Here is a 22,467-nt window from a genome sequence, read left to right on the forward strand (position 1 = left end):
CATGATTTTGTGTTTTCTTGGTTAATATAAAACACTCATGAGAAACTTCTGCTTTATGTCCATTTTGGCAACCCGTAGTCAGAGTGGTGCCTCTCTTATCTTTTTGCAGGTTTTGTTCCCTGTATGTGTGAGTCGGTCAAAAATCAACAACTGGTGTTTGACACCTAAAACTCCTTTTGTTTTCTTTAATCGGTGAAATATAATGCTCAGTGAGAATGTTTGTCACATAAAAAAGTTTAACTGTATAACTTGCCTTTAAAGGGTGTAATCCACAACATAAAATAGAAAGATTAGTTAGTGTTGTATTTCACATGATATTGAGGAGTCATACAATCAAACAATACCCAGCATCTTGTTGATGTTTCAGTCAGGAGACACTTGAATATGACCGAATACATTTTTTCCACTAAGTTTGGAAATGAATGTGAAATGTACAGTTCTTAACAAATTTATTAGACCACCCTAACCCTAATCAAAGTAAGGTTTATGCCATAGCTGCCCTAAATTAACAGCATTGGTCGTTACCAAAATCATTTTCTATGTTTCTGCGATGGTTAATACACCAATATGTAGAAGCTCTTTAACCTAAATGATATTTTTAATGCTAAAATATAATTATTATTGTTATCCATGAATTTTCAAATTTACTGATTTACAAAAAGCCTGAAAAATAGTGAAGCACATTATTATTTCTTGATTAATATGTCAAATTATAGTTATTAACTTGCATTCCTGATCAGAAAAATGAGTTTTAGTGGTTGAATGTTATGATTGATTAATTTCTGACTTCTCAGAGAAGCCCAGTGAGCCGGCTCAAATTTGGGTGAATTCAGTTTGAAATTCCTCATTCCTGTTCAAAGCACTTCATGATGCTGGATGATCTCTGAGACAAATATGACAGGTGGTCTAATACATTTGTTAAGCACTGTACATTGTCTTGAAACTCACATCCCATTGCGATGTCTCTATGTACTGTAAAACTGAAGTTCAAAATAGAATTTTTGAAACTGATTAAGTCAACATTTTTAAGAAGTGAAATAGTTCTTGAGAAATCATTTATGCTGGGTTACCATTACTTTTTTAAGTTAAACTACTCTGTGGAAACTGTCCTCTACTTAAAAACCATCATGTTCAGTATACCATCCATTCTATATTACAGTTACTCCTGACAGGTGGGACATCTGTAACTGAGTGGTTAACTTCACTCAGGGTGCAAAAGTTCCAAATGCCTAAAGGCATTCTGAGTAAACTCAGCAGACTGTCAAACATTTTGAGTGCAAATACAAAACAATACGTAGAATGATTGAGTACTGTTTACTTAAAACTAAAAATGTGCTCTGTATAGTCAGAAAATAATAGAGCTGAAAAAGCTACTGTGGATTTTGGATATACACAACTCATTTTTTTAACAGCCTCCATCTTTTCAGTGTTACAGTGCGGAAAGAGAAGTGAGGCCATGAGTAGTATATAATACTGACCCTCACCACCATCTTCCCCACACCGATGGAGTCTAACCATGATTGGTGGTGGTACAGAGAGAATGCAGGAGTTAATGAGGCATGGACTTCTGAAGAACTTGGCTTTAACATCAACAGAATGGAGGAGAAATGCCGAAATAAAGGAGCAGAGAGAACAGATACAAATTTGGCTGCACCTGTGTAATTGTCATAACCTTAAGCGGGCATCTGCAGAGTAGGTGTCAGACAAAGTCTGTTACAAGATGCTGCCAAAATAGACTTAAAGGGATATTTCAGTATTTTTGAAGTTAGATTGTATGAGGTACTTGGCAGTGGAAAACTTCTACTTTTATTGCACATTGTACAAAGAAATTTGCTACGCTACTCTTAAAGACAAGGAGAATAAAAGGGTGATAAATGAAACGCCAAAAGTTCTAAAAGTCTAGCACTTTGAATGCAATCTACTGTGTAATGCTAATAAAAATAAAGCAGGGTTTAAATAAAAAATGGAGAAATTGCATGTGGTTTTTGAGTCATGTAGCACCAGCCATATTACACAAGATGGTAGACTTCATTGCACCTTTAAAATAACCATTTTGTATTGTAAAAGAGATGTACTGTGAAAAAAAAATAGTAAAACAATAACAATGATTAAAAAAACACATACATGTTATGAACATATGTGACTCCTGTAGAGATCGATGTTCTTGGGGGATTGGTGGTTGTAATTATGGCACTGCTCCTTGAGAGTTCAGTTCCGTAATGGCTCTGGGGTAGAAACTGTTCATAAACCTTGATGTGTGAGTTTTTAATGTCCTAAAATGTTGTCTAGATCAGTGATTCTCAACTGGTCTTGCCTCAGGACCCGTCACCACCTCCTGAATGAGCAATTTTGACCCAAATTTCTGAAAATTTTCAGCAAAACTAATTTATTTAACAATGAATACTGAAGTTTATATTCTATTTGGAACAAAATATGACAGAAGAAAGAGGCAGGACAAGCACCTCATAATTAAAACCTTTATGCATGTATTGTATCTTAATACATTTACCAAGATTCAGTGTCAATTTTGTTTTCTAGAGTTTTTGAGAAAGTAAGACAATCAGTTTTGTTTCCTCAGAAAAAGAGTTCAACAGGTTAAGAGCTCAAGAAAATGACTAAAATGACAATAGAAAAACAGCGTAAAATAAAATTTACAAAAGTATTTTGGCTTTGGCCCTGCATACACCATGGACCTTAAGCTACAGTTTTGCACAAACACCTTCATGAGCCATTGAGAACAGCTCCAATACCAACTTTTGGACACCAGTTGAGAACCACTGGTCTAAATGGCAGAATAGTGAAAAGATGGTTGGATGGGAAGGTGACATCTTTGAGAAAGCAGCTGGCTTTGTGGAGAGGAGACGGCGTGTTTTAAAGATCTCCTCCAGCGAGGGCAGGGGGGAGTTTGATTGTTTTTTTGTTTTTTTTTGGGTTTTTTTTGTTTTTTTGTTTTTTTGTTTTTTTTGGTGCAGTGTTGATGATATTAGTAGTGGCATTAGCCTCCATTGATGTCAGGATGCCCCCCCCCCCCTTAAGGAAAGCCAGCTAAGGGCACCAGCAAGGAAGCTAGGCTTTAGCACCCCAGATGGTACAGTTACTGCTCAATTTCACTTTCATTTTTTATGTAAAAATTGGCCTAAAATCAATGTTGGCTCAAATGTATAGTATATTAAAAACATTTGAAGCATTTAACTTTTCTCCAAGACAGTTACTTTTTCACTATTTTTCAGTGCAACTTTGAGATTCGTATTCTTCCGATTCAGTGTATTATCACCTTATCATGCAAGAAGCATAAGAAAAGGCATAACAGGGAATCACAGTAAGTGAAACTTTAACACTAACAAAGTTAGTCTTTTACTGAAGAAAACAGTTCTTCTGATAAAACACAATGAGACTCATTAGTAAGGATGCTTGTGACAATATCTGAGGAAATAATGACTTTTAAACGTCAGGACATTGTGTTTCTTGTCTTCTACCATGCTTTTTCTCTGTTTTTAAAATATCTTATCCCTTAACTTTGGATTTATTTGTTGCTAATCAGTTGCACTCAGTGGACAATTACTGTACTGATCTAAACTTTCTGTTTTTGAAGAAGCACATCCTAGCATGTAGACTGCAGCCTTCGCTTACCCGCGACAGGAAAAAGAAAGGAGAAGAAAAAAATCAAGTCTTCCTGTTTTTTGGGTATCACTGGGGTACACACATATAAATACACATTGACTGCTTGCAACACTTGAAGAGAGGAGACTAGACACATGGATCACTTTTACACAACATAAAGAAGAGAGACAGAGCTAAAAACTCATCAAGAACACCTCTAGGACCTTAGTTATCACAGTAAATACCAGGTCAGTTGAACCTTGAAATGTAATCATTTTATAATATAGATGTGGATATGACTATTTACAGAGTGTGTTTTAAGATTTCTGGAAGATTTCTGCAGATTTGAAAAATTATAATTTGCATTAGCAAGATAACTGGTTAAAAATGTGACCAAAATATACCATTTAAACTGTTTTATGATTTGTTTTACAGGGAAACAAACATGGATGATTTTACAACTTTGCCTCTGTCCTCTGGCAACCACAGCAGCCGCACCAACATCACATGTTCCCGGGATAATGTCCTGAAGACGGTGGTTTTCCCCGTTCTTTACTCCTTTCTCTTTTTGATCGGACTGACTCTTAATGGGGTGGCAGTGTGGGTGTTTTTCCGCATCCCATCCAAGTCTCACTTCATCATCTACCTGAAGAATATTGTGGTTGCAGATGTCATCATGACCTTCACGTTCCCTTTTAAGGTACCGTTTCACTTCCTCTTGACACAGAAAGCCACTTTATGGATGTTCCTGATGTGCTTATTGGTGGTTTTTGAACTATACCAACAATGTTATTATCATGGGGTTTCAAAAAATCTTTACTGAATCATTCAAGTCCAAGTCATTCATTAAAGCTCAATAGTCTATTTCCTTGCAAGGTTTCAAGAATGCAGTTAAAATGTTCCAAAAATATTACTGAAGTGTACTAAGAGAGATTATTTAACCTTTTGGATTTCTGTATTTCTAGTAACTAATTAGCAACACTAAATACGGGGCTGGAGTTTAAAGGTTAATAAATAGTTAACAGATAGTTTGTCAAACTTAGAAAATATGGTAAGGATTGGCATCAGTCAGAAATATCAGAATTTGGTATGCTGAATGCCCAGTTTGTCTCCATATACTGTGTAGTATTGAAATCATGCAGCTAGGGTACAGGCTGAGACTGAGGGTGACCAGAATCGTTTAATCCTGCATCTTCCTGCACATGTAGGCTACTGTCAAGTTGTCTGTGTATTTTTTAGTTCTTTAGAGCTGTGATTCTCTGCAGGACCAAACTTCAGCAACTTCAAAAAACTCAGAACACAAATCTAATTTATTCAATGAAAAACGCTGCAGTTTGGAGCCCAAATAAAACAAGTATAACTGAACAAAGAGTGGACAAATCAAAAATGTTTTAAAAGCACAGCATTACAAAAGGAAATGTATGCATGAATTTTAATTTACAGCATTTTCCTGAGAAAAGTTGACAGTTTTTCCAGGTATTTCCTCGTTATCTGGAGAAAACCAGCTTCTTCAGCCACAGAAATAAAAAATTCATTTTTTTTCCTAAAAATCTACTCATCATTAAGAAAATCCTCAAAGATACAATTCTGTATTTAATGTATGTTCACTCAGGGCTTCCATAAATACACCCCCCCCCATTTCTTTCCTAGCACACAGTCGCGACCCACTGCAATGGGTTTGACGACTCACCAGTCAAAAACTGCTGTTTAAAGCATGCCACTTCTATTTCTCTCTCTGTGTCTGCAATTCTTAAACAGATGAATTTTGATTAAACGAGAGTCCATCAACCAATAATCGGTCTAAAAATTGCATGTTGTCAGCCCTAGATATAAAATGACTACTTTTGTCTTTGTATAACTTCATTTAAAATTTGGTCCCCTGGATTTCTATAAGCTTCAATACAATATGGTACATTTCCCAGACTAGTCAATCTTTTTTCCTAATCTTTTACAATTCGGCATCCCCAATTCCCTCTATATTTCCTTAAATAATGAGTGCATGACTGTTAATCATTAGGTTAATGATTTCTTTTTCACTTTAACACTTTAATCACATTTAGGTTTCCTAATATTCCATACATTTGTTAAATACTCCTCCCCAGCAAAGTTATTCATTTCATCTTTGAACCGGCTTGGTAACATTTAGCATCCCTAACATTGTATTCATTTCAATTATAAGGATGTTATTAATATTTATTATTCTGTTTTTCATTCCATCTCTCAATCCCTTTGTAGGCAACCTGGCATACCAAGATTTAATTTGTATCCATGTGTGTATTCACAAAAATGCAACCCTTTAATGACAATTTGGGATCCAAGAGTTTGGTTCATGTTAGGATGCATTAGTTGAAAGTTACATCTTTATAATACATTTAAACAGGGGAAACTTAGAAAATGTCAGCATATCACCAAACTGTAACAGACTCTGGAAGAATTTAAGTGTTTAATAAAGTGCATGTTTCTACAGGTGTTATCAGACTCCAACATCGCCTCCACAGGCCTGCGTATATTTGTGTGTCGGGTTTCTTCAGTGCTCTTCTACCTCACCATGTACATCAGCATCCTCTTCTTCGGCCTCATCAGCATCGACCGCTGCAGAAAGACTCTGAAGCCCTTCAGGGGGACTAATGCAGCCCGACTGACTCGTCGAAAAATCCTCTCAGGAGCCATCTGGACGTTTCAACTGATTCTCTGTCTGCCCAACGTGATCCTCACGAGTAAAACCCCCGAGTCCCCGTATTTCAAGTGCAGTGACCTGAAGACAAAGGCTGGGCTGTACTGGCATGAGGTGGTGAATTATGTCTGCCAGGTTGTGTTCTGGAGCAACCTGGTGACGGTAGTCGTTTGTTATACTCTGATCACTAAGGAGCTGTACAGATCATACTCCCGCACTAAATCCCAGGGCTCTAGAGGGACTGTGTGTAAAGCACCGAGTGGAGGAACGGTCCGAAAGCCAGGACAGGCTAAAAGAAAAATGAATGTAAATGTGTTCCTGGTGCTGGCGGTGTTCTTTGTGTGCTTTGTGCCGTTTCACTTTGCTCGTGTGCCGTACACAATGAGCCAGACTCGAGTGGTTCTCTTTGACTGCAAACTTAAGCTCTTCTTTTTTCAGCTGAAGGAAAGCACGCTCTTCCTCTCATCTTCCAACTCTGTTCTGGATCCTCTGATCTACTTCTTCCTCTGTAAGTCGTTCAGGACCACTCTGTTCAAGAGCCTGAGACTGCCGGCTGGAACCTGCAGCTGGTTGCTAAATAGGGGATCAGAGAATGACACAGACAGCACCCCTATGAGAGACTCCTCTGTGCATGCATAGGGCAACTGATGCTGATAAAGACTTTTTACAGAGTGGTTAAAGACATGGTAATCTCATCTGTAAATCCGCGTTAGGCCGTTCACAAACAAGTCCCTACACCCTTCTCCCTATGTACTTCTACTCTTGCGTGGAGGGCCTGCCATATGAAGTGCCAACAAAACTTTATGAGACACCTCTAAATAAGGATAAAATCCCATTATCATACAGATGTAAATAAGTCAAAAACACAACAAAACATTATATACAGGATCTAACTGATAAGTGCCCGCCTTGAAAACAGTAACTGTGTTTATTTAAATATAGTGTTGCATATTTGAAGGGGACAGAAGAAATCTTGCTTCTTATAAAGCTTAGATTGAGAACAATAACATCTAAGAAAAAATAAATTCAAACTAAAAAATAAAGGACTATTTTCTCAGATTCTGGAGTGATTTCAATGACTGTCTTTTTGCATGAACAGATTTTAAGAAGACAACTCATTATATGATTTATGGGAAACCATTGTTTACAAAGGAGTGAAGGAATTTAACCCAAAGTACTTGTACATGAAGCATGCAAGGAGTATAGGGTTGAATGGTGATGCAGTGATTAGCACTGTTGCCTAACAGCATGAAGGTTCCTGGTTCAAACCCGTATGGGACTGGGCCTCTGCATTGAGTTTGCATGCATGAGTTTCCATCTAAGGCATGCATCAGTGAAGCATTATGCCCCTCCCACCTGTTTCTTACCTCCTTTTTTAAATTGAAAGGCCTTTGTAACAAGGTTGTTATAGTTAACTAAAACTAACTAAAAAACTAAAGTTCAAAGATCATTTTAGTTAACTGAAACTAAATAAAAACTAAGCTTTACCAAAAAAAGTGAAAACTAACTAAAACTGTATAGTGCGCTTACAAAACTAACTAAAATAAGATAAAAATGGAGACAAAATATCCTTAGTTTTAGTCTTTGACACAACCACACTGACTGGCACCTACACACAAATCTGGGGAGTGTAAAGTTGCCTGATCTGATTGGTTAAGACTTCACACACTGGCAGTTTTATGTCTGGAGTTGTAGTCAAACAACATCACTAAGTAACTAAAATGATAAGTGAAGAGTAGCCTGTTTTAATATGTTTATAAAAATGTATGACGCTCACTCTGCCCCGATATCTAGCTGCAAAAAAAAACCCTAACACTAAAACTAATCAAAACTAAAATAAAACTAAGTATTTTTGCAAAATAAAAACTAAACTAAACTAACAAACCAGCAGTCAAAACTAATAAAAACTAACCTTGCTTTGCAATAAAATCTTTATACATCACAGGGTGTTTTAACTAAAAAATGAACTAAAGTTTCCAATAAATGGATAAATTTAGCATTTTGAGGGAGAAAGTTGTTGAAAACTGGCAATGCCTGGATGCAGATGGCCTAGCAGTTAGGTCACTACTCATGTACATGGGCTGCCAGGGTTCAAGTCTGGCCTGTGACTCCTTTCCTAATCACTCATCCCTGTTTCTGACACTATCTACTGTCCTCCTCTCTAAAACAAAGCTATAAAACGCCCCAAAATACTGTACAAAAAAAAGTGGCAATGTTTCTCAGATATAAGCTAAGATGTGATAAACCTTTGTTCCACAATTGGGGGAAATATGGTCAGGGTTTGGGTAAGAGTTAAGGTAAAGGTTGGGACAGCAAGAATTCAACCTGACCTGCAAAAACTGATAACAAAACGATGAACAAAGCTGTGTAAATAGTCTGCTTACATGAAAACACTCTAACGCAATTAAAATAGACCAAGCTAAAACTAACAAAGCTATGTTAGCTGCATAAGCTACACAGATAATGTAGCTGAAAGCTGTACACCTTTTGCAGTTTTGTGAAGCTCATAAACCCATATTTTATCCATGTATGCAGCTAACGTAGCAAAGGCTGATGTAGCTATGGCTAATGAAGATATATCAATATTAGCTTATGCTACATTTGCTTAAAGTAACTATGCTATGTTAACTACGTTACCTAAATAGCCAACATAGCTGCTTTAGCATTAGTTGCATTTTCTGAAGCTCATGTTGCTAAAGCTAAAGCTAACTTGGCTATTTTGTTGTTGTATTGTTATCTATGTCGCTAGTATAGCTTTCTTAGCTTTAGCTAAAGCCAACGAAGGGAACCACTGTTCATTTTACTTCTTCTGAAACAGGTCTACATAATTCAATCCCAGATTAGTCCTCTGACCTTATTTTCTTTTTTTATTCACAATATCTTCTTTAGTCTGTAATGTCTGCAGTGTGGTTATTTCATGAATGTAACTGCCAGACTTTGTTTATGACTAAAGTTGAATTTAAAAAAAAAAAAAAACTTTCTAAAACAGGAATAGGTGGTACTGGGAAATTATGTCACTTCTGTCCTGGTGGCGTCTCACAGTAGTGGTCTTCGAGAGGGGTCACCTGAGATCTGCAGTCTGCAGCCAGAGTCAACTTTTGGAACAGCTTTTCTCCTTCAATTTGTGTGAAATTTATCCATGATATGACAATGGTGGCTTACTAATTAGTCAACATTATCAAGTGCAGTTTTATTGAAAAACTTCTCAATTCAACTATGAATGTGAAAATGGAGATGGGCGAGCTGAGCAGTCTGTCACACTGAGTGGCCAATCCCTGCATGGCTTTGATGCATTCAGTGGGGAAGTAGCGTCTCACAGTCAGAAGACATGATTGTTATTACTTATTCTAGGACAAAAAAATCATCCTGAGTTTAAAGGTTGTCTTCACATTGCCTGTGGAGTAAAAGCAACAAAACATGTACATGCATTTTCAAGCTGACTTTTGCGAAACTCAAAACCAACACAAGCACTTTTTTTATTATGTTTTCCTTTCTGTTCTCTATTCCAGTTAACATCCTAAACCCCAACATTTACTTCCTCTACTCTAATACCATGACCTGAAAAGAAATGTGATGCTTTTACTTACAACTTGGAAACCTATCTTAAGCTCTATTTTTCTCAGCATGTCCCACATGTATATCAAACAGTAACTCCTGCCAGTAAAATCCCATCAATAAACTTTGATCTCCAGTTGCAATCTACATGATTTCATAGACTATTTGAACCATAAAGTAGGTGGAAGTGATTTGCATAAATGTTGTATATATTTTTCCTATTTTTTTTTTAGCTTATTTCAATGCTTTCAAACCAGCTAAGAAGAGAAACATACTGATGGACAGAGAGACGACTACAGGGGCTATCTAAAAGACTGGGATGTGTGTTGAAACAGCCCAAAGACTTGGACAGGCCAGTTCTCAGAAATCATAATGAAACAGCAAAAAAGGAAGTTAGAATGCTTTTATATTTTGTTAGTCTTGTGGTTATCACATAATGAGCATTGCAGTACTTTGAGTGAAGTCAATGAATTACTTTCCTCCCCTGATTACAGGAAATAGAAATAATAATTATTAGACCCAAATGTATTTTTTGTTTATCATTATATGAAAAAGTGAATAAAGTTGTTTGTCATGTTTTTAATGTCAAGACAAGACCTGGATCTGAACTACAAATGCAAGATTTACCTAAAAACATTGTTGTATGGTTAAGCACCTTGTGTGCTATTTGAATACATTTGCCCCAACTGCTGCTCTGAATTCATGGATTTGCATCTTTCTGGTTAAGAGGGCTCTGGCACCTAGGTCAAACACCATTTGTAGGTGTTAACTATGCCAGGTGTCACAGTGTGAAGTTAAGGACATGACCATTGTTGGTGAGTGTATTAATTTAATGTACAGTGTGTTTTAATAAATGTTATGTGGGGTTAGACATGGGTGTGACTGGAAAAAGTAAACATTTGACTGTTGTTGTTTTCTAAATGAACTTATAAAATGTGCTTAAATATCTTAAAACGTTCTCCAGAGGATAACAAATGAAAGCATGTTCAAGTATGGTTGTTATATTAGAGGAAAGATTCCATGTTATTAAATCAGATCATGCTTAGAAGCTTTAATTTGGCTTTGTGGAGATCAAACTGATGGTTACCTTAGACAATTTTCTAGCAGTGTCCTTTAGCCAATGCTTCCTCTTCAAAGTGCTAATTCTGTGAAGTACAGTTTTTACTACTGTTACCATTTGTAAATAAATAGGAGTGCATGTACAAAATGACTCAATGAAATCTGACAATCCCGGGTTAATGCTATGGATTTATTGTTTCAGTTTAGTTTCTTTCTTTGTGTCAGTAACCCTGTTAAATAAACAATTACAATCAGAGATTATCTTAAGGAATTTCCTTTGTTATGCTTTTATTCTGTTATTTGCCCCATCTTTTAAGCAAAGGAAAGAAAATCAGGAAGTCCTGATACATTTAAAGTTAAGTCATACTGTAAGTTTAAGTGAATTGAAACATTCAAAGGCACAGCAGTGTCCCTGTTTTAAGCCCCTATAATCTATATACATGTTTGTTTGATATATTTATTGTTACTTTGTGTGACAGAGTAATCTAATCTGTTAAACACCATTACTTTGCATGTTGAAAACAAATCCAACAATTACATAACCTTCCTCAAACACAGTGTCAAAAGTTCCACAATGCATTCAAATATTTGGGTTGGGCATTCAAAACCAAATGATTGTAGCAAATGTTTTCACTAATGGTAAATGCAAATCACAGGGGAACATTTAGAGCAGAATGTAGTATAGAACACACGTGAGGTACCAACTGATGACAGGAAAAAAATCCCCTCAAACCATTCAATAAATTCTGAAAATGAAATGAAATGGAAATTATCCTCACATCCCTACTCAGTGTGGTTAGAAGTAAACTCATGCAAATGTTCACTTGTCAAATCACTTCATTTTACTTTCAAATTTCTTAAAACATAGTTAAGTAATAATAAAAGCTAATAAAAAGTGCAATACCCCGCTAACATGAGGATTGCGTTAGGGTTTAGGTTAAAAGATAATCTTACTTTTTTTGCCCAGGTCTACTGATCCAAGAGTTGCTATGTTGTTGCACTGCATGGCCATGCATTTATGTAAGTGGCACAGTCGCTCTAATAACTAGGCCCAAATCCAGACTCTATGCTGAGGAGGTTGCCCCAGTCTTCACTGTTCTAGTTATTTTTCCAGGAATTTTTACACATTAAATGGTTAGGGCAAGGGCTAGGGGTAAGGAACTTTAAGGCTTTAGATATAGTTAAGTTTATAGTCTGGAGTGAGGGTGGATGTTATAAATTAGGCTTAAGGATAGGTTAACCTCCACCTTCCACATACTCCTTCCTTCTCTTAGACAGACGGTCCCTTATGTAATACTATACCATTTACTAGAGGTGGGAATCACTAGTGGCCCCATGATACAATATTATCATGATATTTGGGTCACGACTCGATATTATTGCGATTTTAAACATTTTGCATTAAAGTATTATGATACCATATATCACGACATATTATGATCTAAACCATTTTTTCAACTGTTCAGCTAATTTAGCATTAGTCTTGCCCTGATGTTTGTAATATTTCCACAGTATTTTATTTCCATGTAGCACTTCTTGCAAACCTATGTGTCATGTCCATCTCATTTGGCCCTGCTTGCCTTGCTAATGTCCTTCCCCTGGTGTTGCCATGTCTGTTGTACAAACTTTCTCTTGTTCTATGATCGCCACCTCTGCCAACCTCACTGAACAAACAGTTGTCCAAGCAATTGATTTTATATTTCCATTCTAATAGACTTCAGTTCATTTTAGAAGTTCATTTGAAAAAAATCAATACTTGGTGGATGAGACAATACGATATATCATCAGACAAAATATCACGATACTATACTGTATCGATTTTTTCTCCCCCCCACCATTGACAAAGGATGTCCAAACTATGGCTCTCGGGGCAACTGTATGAGGCCCATGGACCATTCTTTTATCGGCTCATATCAAATTTTTAAAATAAAATTATGTTCCACATTTGGACTTAAAACTTGTCCTCTCTTGTACAGTACCTCTCATTTTATGCCACTAATTGGTGCTCCAGTGTTTTCCATCCATTTACGTACAGAAAAAATCTGGGAAGCGTTTTATTTGATTTTTCTGGATTTTTATAGTCGTTGTTTTTAGCTTAGCATGTATAGTGCAGTGAAAGGACACACGTGACAGCACCTTACCGGCCATTACGAGTCGCAACAGCGAAACAAAAAAAACAGTGACCCTATTACAACTTATTTTGCTATAGTACATGTTAAAAGGGAAAAGATAAAAGGTAATGGCACTTTTTGTAACTGTCAGTCGTTCCGGTGAAAGTTCTGCGGCTCTCTGCTATTACGAACTCTGACCCAGGACTTTGCATTGTGGGTAACAGTAGGCAAAGCAGACTGGTCTGATGCATACCGTGAAATTTTCCCAAATCAGTATGTCATCTGGGTATTTTTGGCATACTGCAACTTTTGCATTTGTTCGCATACTGCATACTACATTTTAGGCAAATCAGTACGCACTGCTAGTATAGTAGGTAAATTCAGAAACAGCCTCCTCTGTTGTCCTCCTGTTGTCCCACCCCTTTTACACCTGATAGGTTGATCAGAGACTAACTTACACCCTTTTCTCTCTTGGCTGACACCTGTCTAACCAGTCAACAACTCTCGTCATTGAATAATGCATTCAAGGGCCATTAGAAATGATAAGGTTTTACAATTACTTCACAATGCTCTCCTTTGGGACATCAATGTGAAATATCGCTGAGAATATATTGTTTAGATCTTATTTAGCACAAAGTACACACTTCTTTCCCTTGATCAAAATGAAAGAAAATTTAAACTAAATACACATTAGCACATTTAACCAGGTGCTACATCAAAAATATTGAAATGGACAGAAAATCAACCTCAGAAAGATGCACAGGAAAATCTGGGGAGTAATTAGTGGGGTTCTGTTAAAGCTGACGATGTGCAAATCCTGTTGACTTAATCTCTGTGTCTCTTTATAAACACAGATTTCAAGATGGCATCTGACAACTCTACACTCCTCCGCTCTGACTGTGCTTCCTTTGACTCTGAACTTTTAAATACAGCTGACGCATGCTTTTATTTTCTTTTGTTCCCAATTGCATTTGTGCTTAATGGCATAGCTGCTTGGGTGTCCTTTCACCTCCAGTCTACCTCTACCTTCATTGTGTATCTAAAAAACCTGGTGGCTGCCGACTTCCTCATGACACTTATGCTCCCACCAATGGCAGCTAGCAGACTATCTGGAGCAACAGTGTGGCTGATGGCGTTTGATTGTCGCTTCTCATCTGTCATTTTCTACAGCTGTATGTACACAAGTATCGCCTTAATGGGTCTTATAAGCCTTGACCGCTTCTTCAAAATTGTTCGGCCTTGTGGGAAGGCACTGGGACAAAGCGTCACCTTCAGTGTTGTTACATCTAGCTTGGTTTGGTTGGTATTATTTGCCGGCACAGCTATCCCAACAATGATTCTGACAGACGAGAGTCCAGTGAATGTAACATCACAGAACTGCATGTCTCTGAAAAGTCCAACTGCTATGGCCCTCCATAGCTACGTGGTCCTCTCGATGGAACTTCTCTTCTGGATCGTCAGCATACTAATTGTGTCCTGCTATGTATGCATCACCATGAAAGTCCTACAGTCATTCAGAAACTCTGGGAGCAATAACAGCCAAGGAAGGAAGAGGACCAAGCTGAGGGTCTTCTTTATACTTCTTGTGTTTTTTGTGTGTTTTGTGCCTCTTCATATTGTACGCATTCCATCTACAATTCATCAACTCTTACACATCCACAGCTGCATGGATTCGTGGGTGAAAATAGGCCACAAATTTTGCCTGTGGCTCTCGTCTACCAATGCCTGTTTGGACCCCCTACTCTACATCTACCTGTGCAGGGAGTACCGAGACAAGCTAGTGGACATGCTGAAAGCTAGAGGGATCTGTGTCGGCTTGTTTTCAGATGAAAAAGAGGAGGATTCCCAGTAGAGAGATGCCATTTCAGGAGACCTCACTCCACATCTCTGCATCCCTCTGTCAACCCCCCTGTTTTTCATTTTTGAGTTATCTTAGATAAATAATCTGTGTAGAAATACTGGTGTTTTTATATGGAATGATCACTGTCTGCTGTATGTGATGACAAATGATATCAAAAATGTCAGAAAACCTTGTCAAAATGTACGTTTTGGTGTTATTAAAGTAAGATATCCAAACATAATAAATGCATTTCTGTTTGTGTGTGGTATCTATCTAGAAAGATAACAAAGTTTGCAGATAACAGTCAGAGTGACCTTTCACAGTCTCTGATAGGTTTGAAATTCTTCCAGTGGTGATGCCTTTATTTTGATAGACTTGTAGTTTGGGCAGGTTAGACAGGATTGACAGGCACAAAGAAAGGTTAATGTAAAAACAAACACACACGCAAACTAAAACATGAGATCTGGCACAACATGAACTTAGGACATGCCCTTTCCCACCAAGCCAGTTCCAGTGCTGGTTCAGAGGCAGTGCTTACTCTAGCACCACTTCTTGGCATTTCTCTTGCCATAGCTGTTGCTCAGGGCCAAAACAAAACAACAGATCCAGAATAGCTGGCAACTCCTTGCCAGTCCAGGGGTTCACATGAGGCCTTATGCCGGTCTCTGGGGGAGAGGCTTTTAATGCACAGGTAACCAGGAAGATGGCAACAGAGCTTTAAATGAGACGGCAAGACAACAAACGTGACTATTGTTCAAACGTCAGAACAAGAAGCACAAAGGCATTGGACCAGTGTCATTTGGACTTTAAGGAAAGGTGGAAGCCAGCAGGAAAGCTTGCAGAGTGATATATCTCTTTTGTTGTGCCTGAATTTGGCTGGGAAAACAGATATGCATGCCAATTTTTACAGTGACTGATGATGTGACTCTCTGGCCAGCACTAGCCCTTGGAAAAGCAACCCGGTTCACTGGCTGTTCTTAAATCGAACCATCTGCAAACTGGCTCCAGCTCTAGGCCAGAACCGGCCCTTGAACTGACTTGGTGGGACAGGGGTGAGAGACTCCAAAAGACATTCAATGTCAGCCAAAATGGTCATTAATCACCCCCCCCCCCCCAAAAAAGATTAAATCAATTCTAGTTTTTGTTCAATTATGTTTGTCTTTTATCTGACTGTCATTGCTACTGACATATTCAAGACATTGGATGCAGTAACTTTGGCTTTTAGTCTGGGAATGGATTTGTAATTTAGAGATGGAGTACTCTCACAATCACTTCTGATCTTTAATTTTAATGCTCTACTGCCCTCTAGTGACAAAATGAAGACTGTGCCACTTCTGTTGCCTTCAATTAGATCTGCGTAAGCTTCAAGCTTAAAGGTATCAGATGGATATAATATATCTGACCATGGCTGTAGCACGGGGGTGATTACCCAGGCCCATGGTAGGGGGGGCTTAGGAAGCCTGAACTTTTTTTTCTTAGTATTAAGTGTCATTATTGAATAAGATGTGATGAAATGAATTGGTCAACAGACTGAAATTTGTCCTATCAGAATAAAAAATATAATGGGAAGCCCCCACTCCTCCCTTCAAAAATGTCCAAATGGTATGGTCCACCCCAGCCCTGTGTGAAAGTGCAGAGCCTGGAGGAGAGGAGAAAGGAGGGACAGAGAGCAAGATGAGGCTTATAGACACATAAACTAATGTGAAGGAGATAACTCAAGTAAAATTAATGCAGCCAAAGTAAAGATGTTGCTCATTAATTTAATAAAATCCAAGTTCAAAAATAAATTAAATCTCATTTATATTTGTAAACAACACAACTTTTTTGCTTGGCTGGCCGGCGAAGGGGGGCCCTGTGTGATTTTCTTTCTGGGGGCCCAAAATCCGTAGTTACGCCCCTATATCTGACTGACAAAATAAATGTTATTATTGATTAGAAAACAACAACAATATCAATATTCCTTTTTTATTGTGCTTTTATTTGAAAGGACAACATATGGAGAGTAAAATAGGGTAGAAAGAGTTGGAAATCAAGTCAGTGGCACTGCAGGTCAAACTTCACCAAAGTCACACACTTTGAAGACTTCACATAGGGTGTGACCTGAATGCTAGCTATCAGCATCTGAACCCACTCAAAGTGACCTGATGTTAACTGTACTTCCACTAGCTTTGCTTACAGCCTGTTGTTGAGGTTGTAAATGTGTTTTCACTTTGACATTAAAGAGTTCTTTGGGTTTTCTTTGTCAAAAAAGCCATATTATATTGGTCAAGACTGAGTTATAAAATTTTAAAAAAGGGAAAAACATCCAAGGGGATGAATAATTCTTATAGGAACTGTATTTTCACTGCCTGGACACATAACACAGCAGAACCATGCCAAGTTTGAGCCCTTTGTTTCCAATGCTGTAATAAATGCTTTAATTCTTTTCCACAGTAAATAATTTCATTTGGGTTTTTCATCAGCACATTCAATAATGTCATTATCTCTAATTATTCTTTAAGTAATAAACTATGTCTTTGTGAAATGCCATATCTTTCTGAAATTAAACATTAAAATACCAATGCACCCACTTTATTTTCAGCACAATACACTACAACAATAAATGTGGTCCCTGATGCTTCTGCCACTGTCAGACAAAGAGGTTTAGGGGATCTGATTCAAATAGAATTAAAACTGTAAATCTACTTGGAGGTTATTGCACATGCTTTCTTCTCTGGAGAGCGGTCTGTTTGGTCTCTTTAACAGCTGAGGCCCCCTGCTGGTTGAATGATGCCATTGCATTGTGTACTGCAGGATCACTCTACTAACTTTTCTTGCATCAAATCATGCAGACAGCCAACAAAGATAACTATTTTAATATGCTGTAATTATATTATTTTCAATTTATTTTAATACGTTATTGCTTCAGTTTCCCAAAAGGAAGGTACTTATCTCTGCTAACAAAACAAAACAAAACAAAACAAACAAACAAAAAAACAGTGGCTAAATTTGGAAATACCAAAGTAAAGGCACATGCATATTAGCATAAATGTGTTTTGTTGATCATTTTATTAACAACAAATAGATGGTCAGTCAGGAAATACAATGTGTATCTAGTCGTTCAATTGCAGACTGAGGTAAAAAGCCACATCAATATTAGAATAAATTTGTTATGTTAATCATGGAGAGGATGATGACAACCACCAGACAAGGAGGAGAGTTCAGGTTGCTGTAATTTGTCCGCAGACATAAAAACTCCAAACTTCAATAAGCTCCGCTTTATGAGGTGAGACAGAAACAGGCCATATGTAGTCAAATAACATCTGAAACTCAAGCTTTCAGTTTATCCAATTATCAAACCTCTGCTCCTTTATGACTGTATGACTCACGCTTTGTTTTTGGCTAAAGACCAGCAAGTTTTTCCTATTTTTGCATATGTTCCGAATTGTCTCCTCACAGCTGAAATGCTGATTTGCTTGCCAGGTAAATCAACAGTGTTTCTTAAACACCTACCACGCTGGGACAGGCACGTAAGTCTGTGTTGAAGCTTTGCTTTTTGTGAGGAGTGAGTCAAGTCATCAACTGTAAGTTATCATCAGAATGTATCACATATATGATTAGTTTAGCCAATCAGGAGAAGCTGTAGACATTGTTTAGTGTTGTAAAATGACTAATATTGTGCTCAAAAATGTCCACAAATGAACAAACTGTATGTTTTCTTTTTCGCTGAAAGTGAAATTCTGTAACAAATGTGTGTGCCCAGCACTCCTCCAGCTTTTATCAATCTTTTTTAGCCCGAGAAATGATTCTTTGAATCAATGCCAAGTGTAAGCTATTTAATGGGCTAAATGATGATGAGGATTATAAATAAAATAAATTTGTGCTCAGATTTAAAAAAAATAAATAAATAAATAAATTTTGTTGCTATTACATTCATTTACAGTAAGTAATCTTGTTGGAAAATGGCATTCAATTATTCAAAAAGAAAGAAGTTTTTCTTAGGAACAGTTTATCATTAACCTTTTCTTTCTAGAGAATAAAGTACTTGCACTTTCAGAGGTGGATACATCAGACTTTTCCACTTTTTTAACTTGTGATAACAAGTAAATTTGATCTTTTCTCAAGATTTTGACTTATTTATCCCATAGATTCAGAGCAAATATGTTTGTTGTCCCATTATAAACAGTGAATTCAAGTCATTTTCTCTAGCAATTTGCTTATTATAGAGTGCCTATAGAAAGTATTCACCACATTTATTGATTTTTTTAAAACAAACATGGTCAATATAATTTCACTTTATTGACAATGTCAAAGTTAAGATTGATTCATATGAGTATGGTGAATGTCCAGTCACTGGCTACCATTACACCATGAAGAAAAAAGAACACTTCAAGAAACTCAGTGAAAAGGTGATTGAGAAGTATACTTCTAAGGCACTGAACGTCCCCTGGACTTTAGTTCAATCCATGAAGACATAAAAGGAGTATGGCACATGTGTAAATCTGCCTAGATCAGGCCATCCTCACAAACTGAGTGACCGTGCAAGAAGGAGACTAGTGAGAGAGGCCACCAAGACTACTCTGAAGGAGTTACAAGCTTCAGCAGCTGAGATGGAAGAGACTCTGCATACAACAACTGTTGCCTGCTTCTTCACCATTCAAAGCTTCATGGGAGAGTGGCAAAGAGAAAGCCACTTGAAGAAAACTCATATCAAATTTGGAATAGAGTTTGCCAAAAAGCATCTTGGAGACTCCATGGTCAAGTTGAAGAACGTTCTTTGGTCTGATGAGAACAAAATGGTGTTTTTTGGCCATCACACAAGATGTTACGTTTGGTACCAAACATTGCATATCACCACAAATACACCATCTCCACTGTAAAGCAGTGATGGCAGCATCCTGCTGTGGGTATGCTTCTTGGCAGCCAGCACTAGAAAGCTTTTACAAGTAGAGAGTAAAATAAATGCAGCAAAGGTAGGAAAATCCTGGAGGACAATGTTATTCAGCCTGCAAGAGAACTATGGCTTGGGAGAAAATGTATTTTCCAGCAATACAATGACCCAACGCTACACAGAATTGCTTAAAGATAGCAAGGTGAATGTTCTGGAGGGGCCGAGTCAAAGCCCAGACCTCAATCCATTCGAAAATTTGTGTCTGGACTTAAAAAGGGCTCTTTGTGACCGATCCTTGCGCAACCTGACAGAGCTTGAGCAGTTTTGCAAAGGAGAATGGAGTAAAATTGCAGCATCCAGATGTGCAAGCCTGATTGAGACTTATTGACACAGACTCAGTGCTGATTGCAGACAAAGGTGTATCTTCTAAGACTTGAAAGAGACTGATGTTTTTTTACAGTCACTCTTTTAATATTACGTATTTTTCTTCATTTGACATTACTTTTAAAAATCCGTTTTCACTTTGACATTTGAGAGTTTTTTGTAATTATTTGTTGTTAATAAAAAGCCTAGTTATATTGTCATGATTGGTTTGATTTACAAAATCAATAAAAAGGGTAAAACATCCAAGGGGGTGAACACTTTTATAGGCACTGTAACAGGAAATCCAGCATTAGATTTCAAGAAAAATAAGTCCAAATCTATCAAAAACTGAATGAAATCTTTCTCTTTTCTTTTGCAAAGCCTGCCTCTGTGACGAACATAAGCGACAGGTGATCGATGCATGTATGGATCTGTTTGACGTCGGCCAGCAGAGTGAGTGAAGAACTCCGAAACTTTCCTTTTAAGTGAAAAAACACAAAGATGATAAAATATGAAGACAGTTTGGATTTTGTGGTCTAAATGTGTTTTTATTTCTCATAGGTACAGCGACGGCATCAAGTCAACCATCTTACAATGAGTCTGGTTGTAAGGGATTTCTTGACAACACACATTTTACCTCCATGCTTTACTTCCTCATATTCCCATTAGCTTTGCTGCTAAACAGCGTGGCAGCCTGGGTGTCCTTGCACCTCAAATCCGCCACCACTTTCATTGTGTACTTGAAAAATCTTGTAGCTGCTGACCTTATCATGACTGTGATCGTGCCGATCAAAGCTGCAAGTGATATGCCGGGTGCATCGACTGCTTTGTTTATCCTGTCTTGTTATTTAAGCTCCTTTCTCTACAGCACCCTGTATACCTGTATTGCCTTGCTGGGCTTGATAAGTCTAGATCGTTTCTTCAAGATCATGATGCCTTACAGCAAAATGTTCAGTAGCGTGACTTTTAGCAAAGTGGTGTCAGGATTAGTGTGGGTGAGCGTTTTTGGAGGCTCAGCTTTACCAAACATTATCCTGAATGACAAATCAGTCGCCAACATGACAGAGATCAGCTCCTGCATGGCACTAAAAGGAGAGGCAGGGTATGCTGCTCATGAAAATACAGTAATTTTCATGAATGTTTTTTTCTGGCTCATCAGCATGGTCATCGCGGTTTGCTATATTTGCATCACAAACAAAGTGATCCAGTCTTTCAGAAACTCAGGCAGCAATAACAACCAGGGAAAGCAGAAGATCAAGCTACGCGTCTTTCTTGTTCTCATCGTGTTTTTCGTGTCGTTCGGACCGTACCACGTCATCAGGATCCCGTACACTTTCCAACAAGTCAACTACTCATCGACCACCAGCTGCTCTTATCTGTTAGGAAAGTTTGGCAAGGAAATCACCCTGTGGTTTGCCACCACGAACATCTGCATGAACCCACTTCTCTATGTGTTTCTGTGCAGAGAGTTTAAGGAGGAACTGAGGTCTTTGATGAAAAGTTTGTCTGTTTCATTTCATGTAGTCTTTGTGGGGAAAGCAGACAGCAATATACCTCCAACAAAGCTCTAACAGAGCTTGAGTTTGAGGTTATTATTGTGGCTTTATAAGAGTGTGTTCTATGTCCTACAAATTACTTTTTACCGACTTATTGATTCGAGCCTGGATTGAAAAAAAAAACAGCCTCAGTAGCTTTTGTGCTCAAACCAACTTCGTGTGCTTAGATCTACAGCGTTTAGGCTTAAAAATGTCTGTTGATTCTCAAATCTTTGGTTGCATGCTAAAATGCCTTGCTCTCATGCTAAAACCATGTTTTCTCTCTTTCTGCATCTTCCTCTAATCTCTGTTTGCATCTGCCTCTTCTCAAAATGTTTTTTAATCTAATTATCCTCAGTGGCTCAGATTTCCAATATTCAGCATGCTCGTTCTTTTCAGCATCTCTGTCACTCTTCTAGGATCTTCTCCCCTGTTTTTCTGCATCTCAGTCTTCCCTTCTACCCTGCCTCACCCTCTACTCTTTTTCTCTTCCTCTTTATGCATTTTCCTCTTCTCCATTTTTCCTGCATCTTTCTCATCTCTAACTGCAGGTTATGCTTTTTATTTGTTTCCCTTTATCTCCCTCCTCTCTCTTCCTACATCTCTCTCTTCTCTTGCACAACACCCATCCCTTCACTTTTTTTCCCTGTAACTTAGCAAAAAGATATGGTACAAGTATTTATAGTAGTAAGTAGTATGTAAGTACTTAGAAAACATTAACAAATAAGCAATTAACTACCTGTATCCATTAGTGAACCATTACTTAACAAGTAGATAAGGAACACATAATTATGATAGTAGGTAACCAAGGTGTAACCAACCACTAGTTAACCATAAACATAGGTATGACTCAATAAAGT

The 22,467-nt window shown here is 37.7% G+C and overlaps 3 protein-coding genes across 3 annotated transcripts; all 3 read left to right on the top strand.

Annotated features, from left to right (window-relative positions):
- Positions 1-3,742: 3,742 nt before the first annotated feature.
- p2ry12 (purinergic receptor P2Y12) lies at positions 3,743-7,312 on the top strand. The gene is made up of 3 exons (XM_041810467.1): positions 3,743-3,848; positions 4,036-4,300; positions 6,068-7,312. The coding sequence occupies exons 2-3, from the start codon at positions 4,046-4,048 to the stop codon at positions 6,911-6,913; spliced, it is 1,101 nt and encodes a 366-aa protein (XP_041666401.1). The 5' UTR covers positions 3,743-3,848; positions 4,036-4,045; the 3' UTR covers positions 6,914-7,312.
- A 6,777-nt stretch (positions 7,313-14,089) lies between these two features.
- On the top strand, positions 14,090-14,851 carry LOC121516822 (P2Y purinoceptor 13-like). Its single transcript, XM_041798241.1, has one exon. The coding sequence runs from the start codon at positions 14,090-14,092 to the stop codon at positions 14,849-14,851; it is 762 nt and encodes a 253-aa protein (XP_041654175.1).
- A 5,862-nt stretch (positions 14,852-20,713) lies between these two features.
- Positions 20,714-21,643, top strand: LOC121516832 (P2Y purinoceptor 13-like). The gene has a single exon (XM_041798252.1). The coding sequence runs from the start codon at positions 20,714-20,716 to the stop codon at positions 21,641-21,643; it is 930 nt and encodes a 309-aa protein (XP_041654186.1).
- The last annotated feature ends 824 nt before the right edge of the window (positions 21,644-22,467 follow it).

Source organism: Cheilinus undulatus, linkage group 2 (genome assembly GCF_018320785.1).
Source record: "Cheilinus undulatus linkage group 2, ASM1832078v1, whole genome shotgun sequence".
NCBI lineage: Eukaryota > Metazoa > Chordata > Actinopteri > Labriformes > Labridae > Cheilinus > Cheilinus undulatus.